This window comes from Macrobrachium rosenbergii, chromosome 13 (genome assembly GCF_040412425.1).
Source record: "Macrobrachium rosenbergii isolate ZJJX-2024 chromosome 13, ASM4041242v1, whole genome shotgun sequence".
In the NCBI taxonomy this organism is placed as follows: domain Eukaryota; kingdom Metazoa; phylum Arthropoda; class Malacostraca; order Decapoda; family Palaemonidae; genus Macrobrachium; species Macrobrachium rosenbergii.
This window is the reverse complement of record NC_089753.1, coordinates 49,754,429-49,772,407: the sequence shown is the minus strand read 5'-3', so window position 1 is coordinate 49,772,407 and position 17,979 is coordinate 49,754,429. Positions and strand designations below refer to the sequence as shown.

At 35.6% G+C, this 17,979-nt stretch overlaps 1 protein-coding gene and 1 long non-coding RNA gene across 10 annotated transcripts in view; one reads left to right on the top strand and one right to left on the bottom strand.

The window, feature by feature from the left end:
* Positions 1–8,899, bottom strand: part of LOC136845293 (toxin Tbo-IT2-like) — a 335,465-nt gene extending 326,566 nt beyond the window's left edge. For 6 of the 8 annotated variants that reach the window (XM_067115472.1, XM_067115479.1, XM_067115471.1 and 3 more), the window contains exon 1: positions 8,666–8,878. In XM_067115472.1, coding sequence (XP_066971573.1) covers positions 8,666–8,747 — 82 coding nt within the window. In that variant the 5' untranslated portion in view covers positions 8,748–8,878. Of the gene's footprint in view, positions 1–8,665 lie in introns of all 8 variants that reach the window. The other 2 variants (XM_067115476.1, XM_067115474.1) reach the window with 2 other exon arrangements.
* LOC136845294 (uncharacterized) overlaps positions 1–17,979 on the top strand; it is a 676,812-nt gene that overhangs the window by 535,376 nt on the left and 123,457 nt on the right. The gene's annotated exons all lie outside the window — the stretch shown is intronic.

The following is a 17,979-nucleotide window of genomic DNA, read 5'->3' as shown; positions in this document are numbered from 1 at the left end:
TTTTAAATAAGCTATTTGTATTAAAAACTCATCAAGTAATTGATAATTAATCGATTTTGAAATCAACAAATGATTGAGGTAGTCTGTCATAAAGGACCGTAAAATTACCTTATTGTTAAAAAATGAAGAAAAATAATAACAAAATGAAAAAGTAATCTTAAGACAAGAATTTCAAAAACCTTAAAATGTCAAATCCCAGTAAAGAAAACCTTGTCCCTTGGGGGATACTCGTCGCCTCCTGATTGGTGGCCAAGGCTCTGACGTCATTCATAATTCATACAGTGATTGAAAGTTCAAACTCGCCACCGTTGGAGAGGATATTTGATTTTTGTCTTTGTCTCGTGTCTCGTCGCTGTATTGATTACTTATTTATTTATTTATTTACTGCGTGTCACGTCTCTCTATTTATCTATCATTATTATTATTCCTTTTTTCCTAAATATATGAAAATTCATATAGAATCCTTGGCTGATATAGACGGTATTAAGAATCAATATTATTATTATTATTATTATTATTATTATTATTATTATTATTATTATTATTATTATTATAGAAACGTTCGAACATTTACACACAACCCTTTGCAGACCAAGAAACCATCTTCCTTTTGCTTTCCACATTTCCACAGATAAGTAATTCCCTTTCAGGCAAAGAAAACCATAGTCTCCTCAGAAACTCGCGAAGTGTTTTCTTACAAACGAAAATGATGCCAATTAGGACAAACTCCTCGCCGTCCGGAAATTTAAGAATTTTGTCTAAATCTCACAAATACGATTTCCGTGAACTGGCCCAAGAGTGAGTTAGAGAGTTTGGCGAACTTGCGCCACTTGGAAGTTTGGCAAGCCCTTGGATTCCAATACAGAGTGGGAAGTCTCTGGAGAGTCTCTGGGGAGTCTCTGGTGAGTCTCTGGAGAGTATCTCGAGAGCCTGAAGAATCTCTGGGAAGTCTATGGAGAGTTTCTCAAGAGTCTCAGGAGAGTCTCTGGGGAGTCTTTAGTCAGTCTCTGGGGTCTGTAGATTTTCTGGCGAGTCTCTGGGGTCTGTAGGTTCTCTGGGAAGTCTCTGGAAAGTCTCTTGATAGTCTCTAGGGAGTACCTGAAGAATCTCTGAGGAGTCTGTGGAGAGTCTCTGATAAGTCTGTGGAGAGTCTGGAGAGTCTGTAGACAGTCTCTGGGTCTGTAGAGTTTCTGGGGTATCTCTGGAAGGCCTTTGGAAAGTCTATGGGGAGTCTGTTGAGAGTCTCTTGGGAGTCTCTGAGGAGAGTCTGGTACCGGGGAAAATGTGGCCAAAGTAGAGTTACCGAAATGCGACGTTTTATTGTGGCAATGCAAATTAGGTAGCTTGAAGTGGTAGTCCCTATTCTGTGTACTAAAATGGGAGTCTCTGGAGAGTCTTTGAGGAGTCTTTGTTGTCTGGAGAGTCTCTTTTAAGCCTCTGGAGAGTCTCGAGGGAGTCTTTAGACAGTCTCTGGGGTCTGTAGAGTATCTGGGGAGTCTGAGAAGTCTCTGGGGAATCTGTGGAGAGTCTCTGGGGATTCTCTGCGGAATCTCTGCAGAGCCTCTGGAGACTGTGATGAGTCTTTGGAGAGTCTCTGGGGAGTCTTTAGACAGTCTCTGGGGTCTGTAGAGTCTTTGGGGAGTCTCTGGAGAGGCTCTAGTGCCTGTAGAGTCCCTGGGGAGTCTCTTGAGGGCTCTTGGGGAGTCTCTGGAGTGTCTCTGAGGAGCCTCGAATCTCTGGTGAGTCTCTGTGGAGCCTCTGAGAGACTCTGGGAAATCTCTCGAGAGTCTTTTGGGAGTCTCTGGATAGTCTCTAGGGAGTCTGGAGTGTCGAGAGTCTCTGGGGAGTCTCTAGAGAGTCTCTGGAGAGTCACTGGGAAGTCTCTGGAGAGTTTCTGGAGTGTCTCTGAAGAGTCCGTGGGGAGTCTGGAGAGTCTCTGGGGAGTCTCTGGAGAATCTTTGGGAAGTCTCTGGTGAGTTTCTGGAGGGTCTGTGGGGAGTCTCTGGAGGGTCCCCTGAGAGTCTCTGGGAGGTCTCTAGAGAGCCTCTGAGGATTCACTGGGGAGTCTCTGGAGAGTCTCTGAGGAGTCTCAGGAGAGTCTCTGAAGGGTCTCTGAGGAATCTCAGGGGATTCTCTGGAGAGTCTCTGAGGTAGGTCTCAGGGGAGTCTCTGGAGAGAGTCTCTGGGAAGTCTCTGGTACCAGCGAAATTGTAAATGAGATAGTTTGATGTGGTAATCCCTGTGCTTGGGAGGAGGGAATGTACTGTGTACTAAAATGGCTATGGTTTTGACGGGCTGTTTCAAAAGCAGACAGGAAGTTAATATAAGAAATGATCGAGACAGCAAGTCCCAACCCTAGGGATGTTAAGTACCATCCTCAAGCTCGTAACAAGGTACCTTCATGCTGGTCACTTACATAAAGGCCAGTCTAAATGTGCAGTCTGTTACCCGTAGGCTACATTATTACGCACAAGAAAAAAATATATTCATGAACATTGTCTTTAGTTTTCTGTTAAAGAAAACTATTGAGATGGCTTTGTCTGTCCGTGCGCACTTTTTCTGTCATATCCTAAAAACTGCTGAGGCTAGAGGGCTGTAAATCAGTATGTTGATCATCCACCCTCCAATCATCAAACATACCAAATTGCAGCGCTCTAGCCTTAGTAGTTTTTATTTTATTTTAGGTTAAGGTTAGCCATGGATCGTGCGTCTGGCACCGCTTTCCGGAGGCGTCGCCGACGAACCTTCACTTGACCGCATCTGGGAAGCAACTGAGCGCTGCCAGATCGTAGCAGAGAGTTTCATACTGCAGCACATCGAGAGGCTTGTAATGATGTCAATCGAAGACAGTTACAACAAGTTCGTGACACTGCGGCTCGTCCAGAGGTTCGTCTAGATCCTCAAAGGTGCTTTTTTTAATTTCGATTTGGTCACCCTAGGAACAGGCCACCACCGGGCCGTGGCTGAAAGTTTTATGGGCCGTGGCTAAGAGTTTCATACAGCATTATACGCTGTACAGAAAACTCGATTGCTCCGAAGAAACTTCAGCGCATTTTTTACATGTTTTAATTACATAGAGTTTACTGAAATTTTGATTCTTTTACTCTGTTCGAAAACTTAAGAGCGTCAGAGAAGAAAGGTTGGAAAAGTGAATATTAAAAAGTTTTTAGGGAGTTTGATGCGGAAGTCTTTGGAGTGCTGGTTTCCTAATAGCTCTCTCTCTCTCTCTCTCTCTCTCTCTCTCTCTCTCTCTCTCTCTCTCTCTCTCTCTCTCTCTTGATTTTAACTGAAATGCTTTAAATTTTCGCACATTCAAGGTTGCGAAAGCTCTACTTATTAAACTTTAAAATTATACGCAGGCTGTTTTTTTTTAATGCTGGTATACGATTCATAAAATGGCCTTGTGGTAGTAAAAGTATTATATATACATACAAACACATACATGCAAACGCAAATTATATATACATATATGTGTATATATATATATGTATATGTATATATGCATCATATATGTATATATATGCGCGTGAGTAAAGTACAGTGCTAGTATTGAGAATGAGAGAATGAAAGATGAACCATTTTAACAGTGACAACAAAAATAACAAGTAAAAAATGCGCAATCGAGTTTTCTGTACAGCGTACAATCAAGGCCACCGAAAATAGACCTAACTTTCGGTGGTTTTTAAGATCTGAGGGCTGACAGAAAAAGTGCGGACAGAAAAAAGTGTGGACAGAATAAAGTGCGGACGGACAGACAAAGTCGTCACAATAGTTTTCTTTTACAGAAAACGAAAAATCACACATAACTTTATCAATACTTGCAATATTACTGCTACAACTCATGTTATTGTTACTTCAGTGATAATTAAATCTTAAATACATAGACAGAATCATGGAACCAAATTTCAAAATGTCTAGCAGCAACTTGCAGATGGGGAAAATCAGAACGGATATTTGCAACTTTCTCTCATAGTACAGTATTGCCATTTCTCAGACATGTGCAAACCTCTTCAGTTACTTGTCGCGTAAAGGAAGAATTCCAACAAGAATTCTAACTCGACTGAAATCTTCTTGTGGGGGAAATACGTCACAGAGAGAGAGAGAGAGAGAGAGAGAGGCGTTGATCACAAGTAAATGTAACGTGACGTGCCTTCCTCATCAGACGCGATTTATTCCAGGAGCGAGTGCCTATTTTTTTTTAGTTCGGGAACGAACGTTTACGTGGGATTTATTCCAAGAACGAATGTTTGTGATTTATCCCAAGAGCGGCTGTTTCTTTGCAATTTATTCCAAGAACGAGCGTTTGCGGATTTTTCCAGGAACGAGTGTTTGATGGCGATTTATTCCAAGAGCGAATATTTTTTGCGATTATTCGATTATTCCAATTACGGGTTTATTTGTGATTTATTTCGTGAACGAGCGTTTGCGATTTATTCCAAGGACGAGTGGTCATGTATGATTTATTCCAAGAATGATTGTCTATTTATGATTTATTCCAAGCAGGAGTGTGCATTTACTGTTTCTTGCAATAAGAAAAATAGAGTGCCTTATTATCTTGTGAAACAGGAGTAGATATTTATTCATACACTAAATGTAATGGGAACACTACCATTCATTTGTAGTAGGTGAGATCTTGTATGCAAAACAGATAATGATTTATTACTAATTTCTACCGTTTATCACGTATGGATGAACGTAACAGGTTTAAATGATTATGCAGTATTCTGTGAAAAGGGAAATAATTTTTATATGTATATTATAATTCAAAAATGCGATTTTACAAATATTGCTTTTTTTAGTTAAACTGCAACCTCGTCCTATTGTACTATGAGATCCTAAATGTACAGTTTATTGTAAGTTATCGTCCATGTATGTATGTGGCCTTTTCAGGAGACAGTGTAATGCAAATGATATATATATATATATATATATATATATATATATATATATATATATATATATATATATATATATATATATATATATATATATATATATATATATATATATATTTATATATATATATATATATTATATATATAGCCGTGTTTTTGTGTGTGTATGTTATATGGATGTGCGTGATATTGGAAGCTTATTTCTCTCGAGTATCGATCCAGAGGGATTTTCTTAACAGAGCATCAGTCATCCATCTTCCTCAGTCGCAAATCAATTTAAATCGATAATTGAAAACCTTATCATTATTTACATCATAAAATATCTTTGTTCATTTAATTCCGTGTTTTTGGAAGTTATGCTTATAGGGTTATTTAAGTCCTCATTTTGTCGCTTTCAGTTAATTCTAGGAGGTATGGGAGTCTTTTTAGTCGTTTTGAGCTCCCAGGCTTATTAAAGACCATTTTTTTTCTTTCATATGAATCCTTTAGTTGATCAAGTTCCCTTTTATTCGGTTTCATTTAACTCCCAGAATTATTAAAGTCCTCTTTTGTCGCTTTCTTTTAACTCCTAGATATGTTACGATCTCCTTCTTGTCTCTTGTGTTTAACTCCCATTTTTATGAAACCTCCTTTTTGCCGCTTTCGTTGAACTCAATTAAAGCCACATTTTATACCGCTTTCATTTAACTCCAATGGCTATTAAAGTCTCCTTTATGTCGTATTTAACTCCCAGCGTTATTAATGTCCTCTTTTTGTCGCTTTCTTTTAAATCTTGGGATTTTTATAATCTCCTTAAACGTCGCATTTAACTACCGGCGTTGTAAAACTCCACCTTTTGTCGCTTCCTTTTAACTCACGGAGTCATTACAATCCCATTTTTGTCGCTTGTATTTAACTCCCAGCGTTATGAAAGTCCTCTTTTTGTCGCTTTGATGTAACTCCCAAAGTTATTAAAGCCCCATTTTGTCGCTTTTATTTAACTCCAAGAGTTATGAAACTCCCCTTTTTGTCGCTTTCGTTTAGCTCCTCGGTTATTAAAAGTACTATTTAAGTATTTGAATAATACTTTAAAATTATTAACAGTATTATTTAAGTATTTAAATAATACTCAAAGGTTATTAAAAGCACTATTAAAGTATTTAAATATTGCCTTTTTCGCGTGGGTTTTCTCCATTTGCCAGTAACACGTCAAGGCAGGTTATAATCACAACAGCACACACACACACACACACAGACACACCGGCAAATGGTGAGAGAGAGCTTGACGCCGAGAAGGGGTCGTCGTTATACCATCTGGCACCGCCATTCGTGCCAATTGACGAAGTCCAATTTGGCGTCTGCACCTCAGAATTAATCGCCCTTACAGCCTGACCGCGAAGAGGCCATTCTCCCCATATGTGGCGTCAGCTTGCGAGCCGAGTATCTCTCTCTCTCTCTCTCTCTCTCTTCGTTTGCATATAATTAAGCGCGTTGCGAGTATTGTATAGCCTTTGTGTGATTCGGGTAAATTAGGTCGCTCTCTCTCCAAATGGACTGGATGATTCAGAGACTGGCAAGGCCATCGCCATATGGAGTCACGGGATTGTTTTGATTGCGCTGGAAAATATTTTGGGGCACGTGATTTTGAGGGTGACGTTGATAATCAAATGCCTTTAGCTTGACAGGGCGTTTTATGGGTTTTAAAGTTAAAATTAAAGAGTATTTATTCCCTTCGTAGATCTGCACTTCTTTGGAAAATGATGAAAAAGTAAAATGCAGTAAAGTGGTTGATAATATGATGTTCTTGCCACTTGCTAGGTCGTTTTATTAACCTTTAAATAGGGTTAAAGATATGATTAAAGCTTAATTATTCCCTTCATAGGCCTACATTTCTTTGGAAAATGATGAGTGGAAACTAATGTGCAGAAATGTAGTTGATAAAACTGTATCATTAGTACTTGCTAGGCCGTTTTATTGAGCTTTTAAACACGATTGAAATTAGGATTAAAGTTCGTTATTTATTCATAAAGCTGGACTTCTTTGGAAAATGATGAATGAAAATTAATATGCAGTAATGTAATTGATAAAACTCCCTATTTTCCAGATTATATCATTAAAACGTCTCAAGGATGAATATAAATAGCAGTTCTCCTCAGTACCGTCCAGTGGAAAACTGCTTTTCATATTCATGCCTTAAAAAGCTTTTAATCATTATATTCTAGCAACGGACAGATTTATCAACTAGTTAACTACATATTTATTTCCAGTCTTCATTTTCCAAAGAAGTGAAACTCTGTGAGGGGAGCAAATAAAGAACCTCTGTTGATACGAATTCGGATCATAATTGTACATAATTTACACTGCAGTTACAACGCAATTAGACCAAGATCACCCCGGGTGTAATTATATTGAGGAGAGTCATAACTTTCTCCACCGTCGCCTGGCGCTAATTCCGCCTAATTTGACCTAATTTAAATGGCTGACGATGAGAGAAATTCCTTCCCATGAGAGAGAGAGAGAGAGAGAGAGAGAGAGAGAGAGAGAGAGAGAGAGAGAACGTGCAAGGAATACGAGACTTTACACTTCAAAAAATGGATAATTTTTTGTCAGAAACGAAGGTTTTCTTTTTGTCGAGCATTGTTGAAGAAAGATGCTTGGATGCTGTTTATAAACGAGACGTTTTTTGTAAACTTGAATGGTATATTTACACTTAGGTTTTTTCATTTATTATCGACTCCTGTACTTAAAGATGACCGCTTTTCAAAGTAATTGCGTCCTGTAATAAATAAGATTTTAAATTTTTTATTTTATCTTATTGATCAGTTATTATTTTAGAATTTTGATTCTAATTCGATCTTATTATACTTCAAGACACAAATAAACTGGAACTGGACGAATGTTATTTTATTCTATATATCTTGACAAATTTCACAATTAATATTTCCATGTTTTATTTATATTCGTACTTACAGGTAATATTTATGTCACGTTACCTAGGTCTATACATTATTTATTTTGGACTTTGTCATTCATAGGTCATAATATTTATATCTAAATATTCTATATATCTTGAATATATATTCATTCGCCTTTTCACAAATAATTTCGTTCATGAATAATTATGATAGAATATTTGTCTTTCGTAAAGCATTTTTCTGAGTAATGCACTTGTAATATTATAAATTATGCTAACAAGGTTTTCTGTATGAAATATATGTTGTTGTCACCTGGTAAAAATTTCGATAAAAAACGCAGAAAAGGGAATTTTGTATAAACAAAAAACTTATCAGTGGAAGTAACCGTAAATCCCATATATTGAATATTAAAAATCTTCAACTGCCACATTGAAAGTTAATATTATATATGAGAATGATTTAATATTAAGATGAAAAATTATTTTATATCTAACTGATACACTTCTTCTTATCTAGTCGCTGTTTAGCGAAAGCAGCTGCCCAAAGATCACAACTGGAAAAGATATAAAAGTCAAGAAGAAGAATTTCGCAGCGATTCGTACCATAAACGCATATCCTCCAAGTTAACGCGATAATCGTTCCATACGCTTAGGCGTTCTCTCGCTTCCCTTGCTTCCGTATGTGTCCAAGTATGTGTGTCTTCCCATCTTCCTTATCTTCCCCCCTTCCCTTTCCTCTTCCCCTTACACCCATCAGTTATTTGTCACCTCCCTGGCGAGATTCCAGAGGCGCCTATCTAGGTTACTTAGACGAAAGATAGACAAACAGACAGAAACGGAAAGCTAAACAAGAGTGACAACATATGCTGCTTCTTACCGTCTTCGACCAGAGGCTGGGCCATGGCAATGCTCAGCACGAGTGAGAAGGCAAGTACCATCACCAACACCTTGCTGCCCATGTTGCTGTTGGTGTAGCTGCAGGTGCTGAGAGAGAGAAGGCGAGAGATGTTGGTGAATAGGTGGTGTCTTGCTGGTGTCCGGGGAGTGAGTGTGGGTTGGCGTGAGAGCGCCTGCTGCTAGCTTCCCTCTGGCTCGGCTTCTGCTACCAACCACGCCCCCGCACTCCGTCGACCCTGCCAGAGGCTTGATGATTGCCAATCAAACAGATGGTTTTCCTTTTTATTTCGTTAACAAAGTCCTGACGACGCTGCTGAGAATTGTTATTCATGTCTTCTCATCAACATTAATAAAACTACTTTAACATATCACCCTCAAACAAAAATACAGACTGCCTAATAGAATCCATCTCGTCACCCGTCATTATCATCTGTCAACATTTTCATACTATCTGTTGAACATGTGACGTCATACATTGGCATCCAATGCCATGCTAGTTATAGTATTGCGTCATCACTTCTAACCAATGACCAGCCAGCCCGATGTATCTTTTTGCTTCCTACGTATAGACGTCATTGTTTTGTTTGAAAATATTCGACGGTACGTGAACTGTGCTGAACGCGATGGATCTTAAAGTAGAACGGAAGAACAGAAGAACAGTTGTTATGTAGTTCTGTAGGCCAGTAGAACTTCTATGAAGGAACGGGAAATACATTTATTCATTTATCATTGGTGAATATCGTAACGGCTGGCCCAAGGTCAGGGCTGAAGTAGGTGATTGACCTACACACGGGCCGGGAAGAACCGCTGTTTGTGTGCCGTTTGTGTGTGTGTGACATGCGTCTACCAGATATGCAGAATGTTTGTGTGTATTTGCTTGTGTATGTGCTTGTTTGTGTGTATGTGTATGTGCGTGTATAAATACGCCCAGAGCTTCAAAAGTAAAGCCGCTGATTTAATTAGCAAGCTGTGACTACTATAAACATGGCATTATATTGTAACTTAAGAAAGTTACAATATAAAGATTTATATTAAAGACAAGCATTGAAGGTTGAAATGTTATGGTCTAATGGGATACTTGCAGACCCACTGCCCTTGACCTTTAAAGTAGAAAAGAGCGGTGGGTTACCTCTCATTGATCTGAGTATTGTTGATTGTTATATATATATATATATATATATATATATATATATATATATATATATATATATATATTATTGTGTGTGCGTACCTGAGTTCAGACTAATTAGTTAGTGAATAGGCAACCACCATGGAAAGCAACACGCCATCGGTACAAAAACCCCTTAAATTTTGGGGACTGTCTTCCTAGAAAGCTAGCACTTTTTAGAACCACCCCTTTCATAAGGGAAGAGTCGTGTTATAAATGAAGCTGAATATGATTTTTTTCTTTTATAGACACGCGGCTCTTTTAAGTTCACGAATATTATGCCACAAAAATAGTAATGATAAATAATCAAACTAATACTATCATAGTATATGTCGAATATCTTTATAAAGGCAAAGGTTTTAATAATTTTCAAGATTATTTAGCATTTCCCTTATTATTATTATTATTATTATTATTATTATTATTATTATTATTATTATTATTATTATTATTATTATTATATTAAGAAGATTAACCCTATTCGTATGGAACAGGGCCACTGAGTTGAAACTCGAGCTTCCAAAGAGCATGATGTTCATTTGAAAGAAGTAACAGAAGGTAATAGGAAATACCGAAGGAAGAGATCAGTCATCAGAAAATAAAAAAAATTAATGAACTAACTAATGAATAATTAGATAAAATGTTATAAGAAATACAAAAAGAAGAGATCGGTTATTAGAAAATAAAAAAATTAATTAATAAATTAATAAATAAATAGATAAATTTATAAGTCACTTATAAAATACAAAGGGAACTCCAAGTGATTATCCTAAGAACACTTTATAATTAATTGCGAAAGTAGAACGTAAATTTAAATTGTCTGACTTAGGTGTGCTTCATTCGTCTTGAGCAAGAAGGCTTTTGCTGGAAAACAACCAGACCATGAATACGTAATCAGATGGCATTAGAGCTTCATTTCATTGGTTTATTATTTTCCCTGGCCTCTCTTCCCTCAGGGAAATTATTATTATTATTATTATTATTATTATTATTATTATTATTATTATTATTATTATTATTTCAATGGTGAATTTGCAGAAGTTCAAAGTAATGTTGAAAAATAAATTATCTGTATGTGTGTGTGTTTGCGTGTGTGAGTGGGTGGGTGGGTGTGGGTCTGGGTGTGTGTGTGTTCAATATGTATTTTTGTGTGTATCCAAAAATAATTGGAACTAATAATAAATTTATTAATTTAATGATATTTCTTTTTGAGTGACGCACTGATTTGTCAATGAGTTTAATGAATACCTTTCATACAAGATTAAACTGGTTAAATCATACGCATTTTTTTTTAATTTTAATCGAATTTGGATTAGGTATGGGCAATATATAGTTTTAATCTTCTATCTGTGTTCATATTTTGCTACATATTGAAACATTTCGTTTTAATATCTCATTGGTTCAGTCTTCAGGTTTGGATGTGAAGGAGATATAAATACTTTAGTAAACGGAATAGCATGTTAATAAGCTTAATTTAAAATTACTAGAATGTTGTGATGCATTTTTCAAAATGTAAAAGCGAGGGTAAATTAAACATGTGTTTTCTTGACCGTAGAGTTACTTCCATGGCAAACCCTCACTACATAAACGTTGCCGTAAGTGAAATGTGGTAATCATATCCCGTAGACTTAAAAATATTCTTTTTACGATCGCAGTATTCAAAGCATTATTATTATTATTATTATTATTATTATTATTATTATTATTATTATTTAGAAGATGAACCCTATGCATATGCAACAAGCCTACAAGGTACATTGACTTGAAATTCAAGCTTCCAACGAATATGGCGTTCATTTGAAAGAAATTACAGAAGGTGGCAGTAAATAAAGAACGATATCAGTTAGTAGAAAAGAAAATATAAATTAACAAACTAATAAGTAAATAGATAGAAATATAAATTATTAAAATACAAGGAGAATTTTTTAGGGTAGTAATGCGTTGCATCTTCGCTCGAAGTATGATAAGTATGACATTGTGATAATGTTGTAATAATATAGCGTAGAGGTTCAGTGTTCTGCTACGTTATAAAATCTTGAATAAACGAAACGTTGTAAACATTTACCGTACATTGTTAAATTGCCCCTTGTTTATTTCAATAACTTTCATTTCCCAAGTCAGTCAGTTGAGTTGCCTCTCTAGGGAGAGATGTGGGCGAGTATCGATAAATGGTTACAGATAACATCTTGCATAAATGATATGTCTCTTGTCTCATCCCTCCTTCGCACCCATTTCCTGTGTCCACAAGTTAATTAGGCAGTTCTGATGATAGCACGTATGAAGGTGTGTGTATATATTTCTTTTATATCCTCGCATTTATGTGGGTGTTGCTTCTTAACAATACTTTTGGGAAATACGAAGTTGTTCAGTGATTATTATTATTATTATTATTATTATTATTATTATTATTATTATTATTATTATTATTATTATTATTATTATTATTATTATTTAGAAGATGAACCCTATTCATATGGAACAAGCGCACACAACAGGGGTCCTTGACTTGAAATTCAAGCTTCCAAAGAATACGGTGTTCATTCGAAAGAAGTAACAGAAGGTAATGACTGCTACTGAAACTCGACATCGCCATCCCAAATCAAATGAGGACCAAAGAGCTAAGATAATCGGATCTGAAACTATGATGAAGTACGTTTTGGTAATGTTTTATCATCTTTCGCACTTTGGTCCACCATGTCGTTTTTTTACGGTGTGGGAACACCGAGAGAAAGGAGATTAACGTATACAGATGTACTGTTATTTTAAAAGAAGGAAAATATTATGATAAGAGGAAACGCGTTTTTTAAACATCAGGATGAACACCATATCCTTTGGAAGCTTGAATTTCAAGTCAATGACCCCTGTTGTGTGGGCTTGTTTTGTATGAATAGGGTTCATCTTCTGAATAATAATAATAATAATAATAATAATAATAATAATAATAATAATAATAATAATAATAATAATAATCACTGAACAACTTCTGAATAATAATAATAATAATAATAATAATAATAATAATAATAATAATAATAATAATAATAATAATAATAATTTCTCAAATGCTAGTGTAAATCAACTTGAACAATTACATTTTTAGACAAAGAGGGATCGAAATGTCAAATGATAAAGGAATCAGAAATGTGTAGTAAATGTCCTGGAGACACTGAACTTGCATAAAATTCACAGATTCCCGTTCAGATATACATACTCACAGGGTTGTATTTGATGAACAAAGAAATGGACATTCAACATGAGAACAAAAAAACAGAAGGGAGCCTGAAAGCGAAGGAACATAGAGTACGAAGGTTGAAAATCTGACAAAGAGTGAAGAAGAGAAGAGGCAAACGGCAAAAGGAACTGATAAAGTGGAAGGAAAGGAGTTGACAAGGAAGAGGGTCGTAGGAACAGTACTAGAGATAAGGAACTGTGCAAGTAACTATAAACATAAAACGGTTAGACAAAAGTCTAGAAGTTTACAGAGAGGAACGAGACCAAAAGCAGGGCGTTTTCTATATAAACCTGAAACCAGACTTTGTAATGCCTTAGAAATATCTCAGCAGCGCCCAAAGAATCCTCGTGAAAGTCCCGCAGAGAAGGTAAACAGACATTAATGGGGTATGAGAAGTCGCCTGTTAGATCTGACTCTGTAAGGTAATTCGCATATTGAATCTTTGTAATGTTGCCCTAAGTGATACTTGAGTACCCTGTCCAATACTTTTAGCCATTATTAAAGTACTTTGGTGGGTGGACCGGCATGCTGTTACACTCCATTTGATGCATATGCAATGTTTGTCAATACATAGTTTGAATTTGAATTGAAGCAGTAGGATGGCAAAGCCATAGGATAGCTGTTGGAAGGATATTGTATTTTCAAAAAAAATTTTCTGTTCTTCCTTGCCTTATGTAATGGTTTCTCCAATAACGAGAGGGAGATGGCTTCCTTCCATTTCATTTTTCAGCACACGAGGAAAACGTTGTTTTTAGACACAACAGATGGGAGGAGGTTGATTTCAGTTTCATTGGAGACGGTGTTTCCCTGTTCTGAGAGAGTTGTAGGTACTAAAAATATCTTAGATTTTGCGCTGGGTAAACTTTCTGTATCAGGAAGAAGCACATTTGAAATCGGCGACTGTCTGAATGGACTCATTTTTCCTTATGTATTCAAGCAGCATTTTGAGACGTCTTGCAGTTTAGAGCATTCTCATGCGATGGTCTAAGAAACCTTTGTAGCTGTTGTCGTTTCTTCTCAGAATTTTTTCCAAAAACCTTTTGTTTGATCTATTAAAATTTAGTTATTAATATTCAATAAGGCACTGTAGCATAGGATAGGACCTAGTGCTGACATTTTCAGAAGTGTACTTTTTCCATGGGAGAAGCCTTGTAACGTCCCATACATTATTTAAGGTCTTATTGTTTGTTTATAAACCTTGCGGTCCACACCCTCTTAGTTGTCTTGTTTTCATCATGTTCCTGTCCATTTCTGATGCCTCATAAGTTTGCCTCCTGAAATTATGCATTTTCAAAAATCACTTATGACTGAGTTAAGTTTTCATTCTTACTTTCCTGTATAAGAACCTGTGGTGTTGATTACATTACTTGTACATATTAATATTTTCCGTATGACAAATATCTTATTGAAATAGTGTATTTTCTGTCATAAATATTATTACCTACATATTGTACATTAATTATAGATATTTCCACTTGAAAGTTGACGTCAGTCCCACTTAGTTCCCCTTGCCTAGCAAAGCTTGACCAAAGAGGCGGAAAAATCAGTAACCTAACCGTTCTCAGTTTATGAACGGTTGATCTCTGTACAGTTAATTCAGGAAGGAGAAAGGGAGGGGTTGCTGGGAGTTACTCTGTTACCTGTGAGGACTTAGTTACCTGTTGTTAAAGTTCCTAGCAGTGTTCCTTTGTACTTTTTCGTTTCTTTATCTAACCAAAAAATAATACAGGCACCATTGACCTTTTCGTTCTGATGGTAGATAATCTTGAGAAATAAATAAAATCGAATTACAGTCTGTCTAAGACATATTGGAAGCAGTCTCCAGTCCCACGAATGTCATTAAAAAAGGGAGATAGGATTTTATTATCAACTTTCAAAGTAAATAAATTTCGATATGGAGATTAAACGAAAAACGGTCTTCTAGTTCATAAACTTGACTCTTAACACTTGTAGTAAACATTTGCAAACACTTATAAACGTTTGCAAACACTTGTAAATGTTTGCAAACACTTGTAACCGCTTGAAACGTTCTCCAGTTATAGGTGATAGATATTATTTTCAACAATAAAAGTTGTTTTTCGAGAAGATAGTGCAGAGACACAGTCATCTCCATTATATCAGATGACTGAATGGCATATATAAACATCTGGTAAGGTCAAAGGTTAGGAATACACTGGCGTTGCTTAAAATAAACCATCCCTGTCACACTGTTTTGTTAGAGAGCTTTTAACCTAAAGCAGAGATATTGCTAGTTTATCCTTTGCCGGTCAAGTGCTAAAGTAATTAATTTATTTCGTAAATTGAAGATTAATGGGAAGAGTCATATGAGAGTCAATTACCTAGTATAACAGAACAAAATCTCTTGTAAAGTAGAGCCAGACAAATTTAAATAAAATAAAAATAACAATAAAAAAAGAGTTGAAATAGAGTGAATAAATATATAAGTTCATTGACTTACGAAATATAGATTATATTATTATACTAAACAGGACTTACACATTCTGCCAGGAACAGTTATAAAATCTGGGTATTTTTATTCAATTAATGTTAATTAGTCCGTTATAATGTTGTATATTTTAGTATATAATATATTCTGTCATAAGTGTAAGTGGTGTGTCCAAATGTTTATTTATTCTAAAGACATATATCACATCTTGCAAATATGTGCTCATATAAAATATGTGCTCATATAAATTATTAGGATCTACACGAAGAGGAAAATAATTTAGTCACACGTAATATTAGAGCGGAAAGAATAAAGTATAGTTTAGTTTGTGTGTATCAGAAACAATATATATAAACAATATATATATATATATATATATATATATATATATATATATATATATATATATATATATATATATATATATATATATATATATATATATATATACATTTATATATTATATATACACATATACATAAACTTGTGCATATTTGTAAAGGTAATCTATATTGAATAACCAATATCAAATGACGCCATGCTTTACTGTACAGTATGTGATTAAGAAAACCAACTTAAAGAAGAAAGAAAAAAAATTTGAAATCATTGGCGAATGAGAACAAGAAATTCATTCTAAGCCTCCCCAGGCCGTGTGCATGTGTGGGTGATCTCTCCAGAATGTTCTCAAGTGCCTAATGTTTCTCCACCTTTAAAGGAATGTGGTATGGTGGCAGTATGACTCAAGAGGGGAAGATGAAGCCTACGACGAGATATGTAGACCATGCATTATAATGTACACACTTATACACAGCTGTATACATGCATGCATTCGTTTTAGTTGATATTTTACCACTGATTCTTATGGCTTTTCAGATATTTCCCATACCTTAGAAACTGAAACTTTATCTCTCTCTCTCTCTCTCTCTCTCTCTCTCTCTCTCTCTCTCTCTCTCTCTCTCTCTCTCTCACCGAGAAGTTTAAGAGTCTGCACTCCTTTGACATGCTGCTAATTCTCTCTCTCTCTCTCTCTCTCTCTCTCTCTCTCTCTCTCTCTCTCTCTCTGCCCATCCTTATCGCCATTGCCTTTCTGTTCCTAGCACACTTCCTTTTTATCCTTTTTAATCCACAAATTAGCAATAAATAACTGGCCCCGGAGTATCCTATTAGCCATAAACCATAAAGAGCAGGCGAACTCGATACCTGATATTATGAGAGTGAAATATCTGCGCATTTTTCCCGACCGACGTCGGAATTTTCCTGCCTACAGGGAGTTACAGAGACGTGATCTGTATCGGAGTCTTGTGTGTGATACGTATAAGCTTTCCTTGGGCCTGTATTTAATATGTATTCTTCATTTTTATTTTCCTTTTGTTGCGTTTTGTAATGATACATTTTTCCACAATCGTCTTGTAATGATCTTTTTATTTTTGGTTTATGGGCGCACATTATTATTTTTATTATAATACCTTCTTTGTGTCACATTCACAGTTAAGTCTTATTCAGAGTTAAAGTCTTAAGCATTTCTGTTATTGCAGGTTTAAAAATATTTATACACACACACACATATATATATATATATATATATATATATATATATATATATATATATATATATATATATATATATATATATATATATATGTGCGTGTTTGTGTGTGGAAACACGATGGTTAAACAAACAAAGTACGTTAAATGTTTAGACTGTTCTTACAGATTATTTATGCTGTTCAGATAATTTACCAATATCTGTTCGCGTGTGCTGAATAAAACGGATCGTAATCTTGAAATTGTCGTAGAAACAATTATAATTACACGATTTCCAGTTCAACCATACGTGGTTTGGTAAATGTTGACTACTTAAATAAAAAAAATTCAGATCACAGATATTTAAGTTGACTGATATATTTTCAAAAGTAGGAAAAGTGTAAAAGGGTAAAGATTTACTTTCTTTAATAATAGAAATTATTGTTGAAAGTATTTTCATTAGTCTTAAGATACTATCTAAGAATTCTCTTTTTAAAACTATTTTATTACCATTTAATTTCAGTTAGATTTTCATCTAGATATTCTGTACAACCAGCTTACATTGCACTGGGCTACATACAAGTAAAAAAAAAAATTATCTTTGGACCTTGCAAAGTAACATATGGCAAAGTTCATTAGAGAATTTTACTTAAATGCCTTTATAAATTTAAATTCAGATTCCTCTCTGGTAACTACAATAATAAACAAGTAAAAATGCACCGAAGCATCTTCAGCGCAATCTGGTTTTCTGCACAGCGTGTACAGTAATGTTAGATGAAACTCTCAGCCGCGGCCCCTAAAACTTGCAGTCGCGGCCAGGTGGTGGCCTGTCTTGTTGGCATCTATAGCGGTGCCAGACGCACGATCATGGCTAACTTTAACCTTAAATAATATAGAAACTACTGAGGCTACGGGGCTGCAATT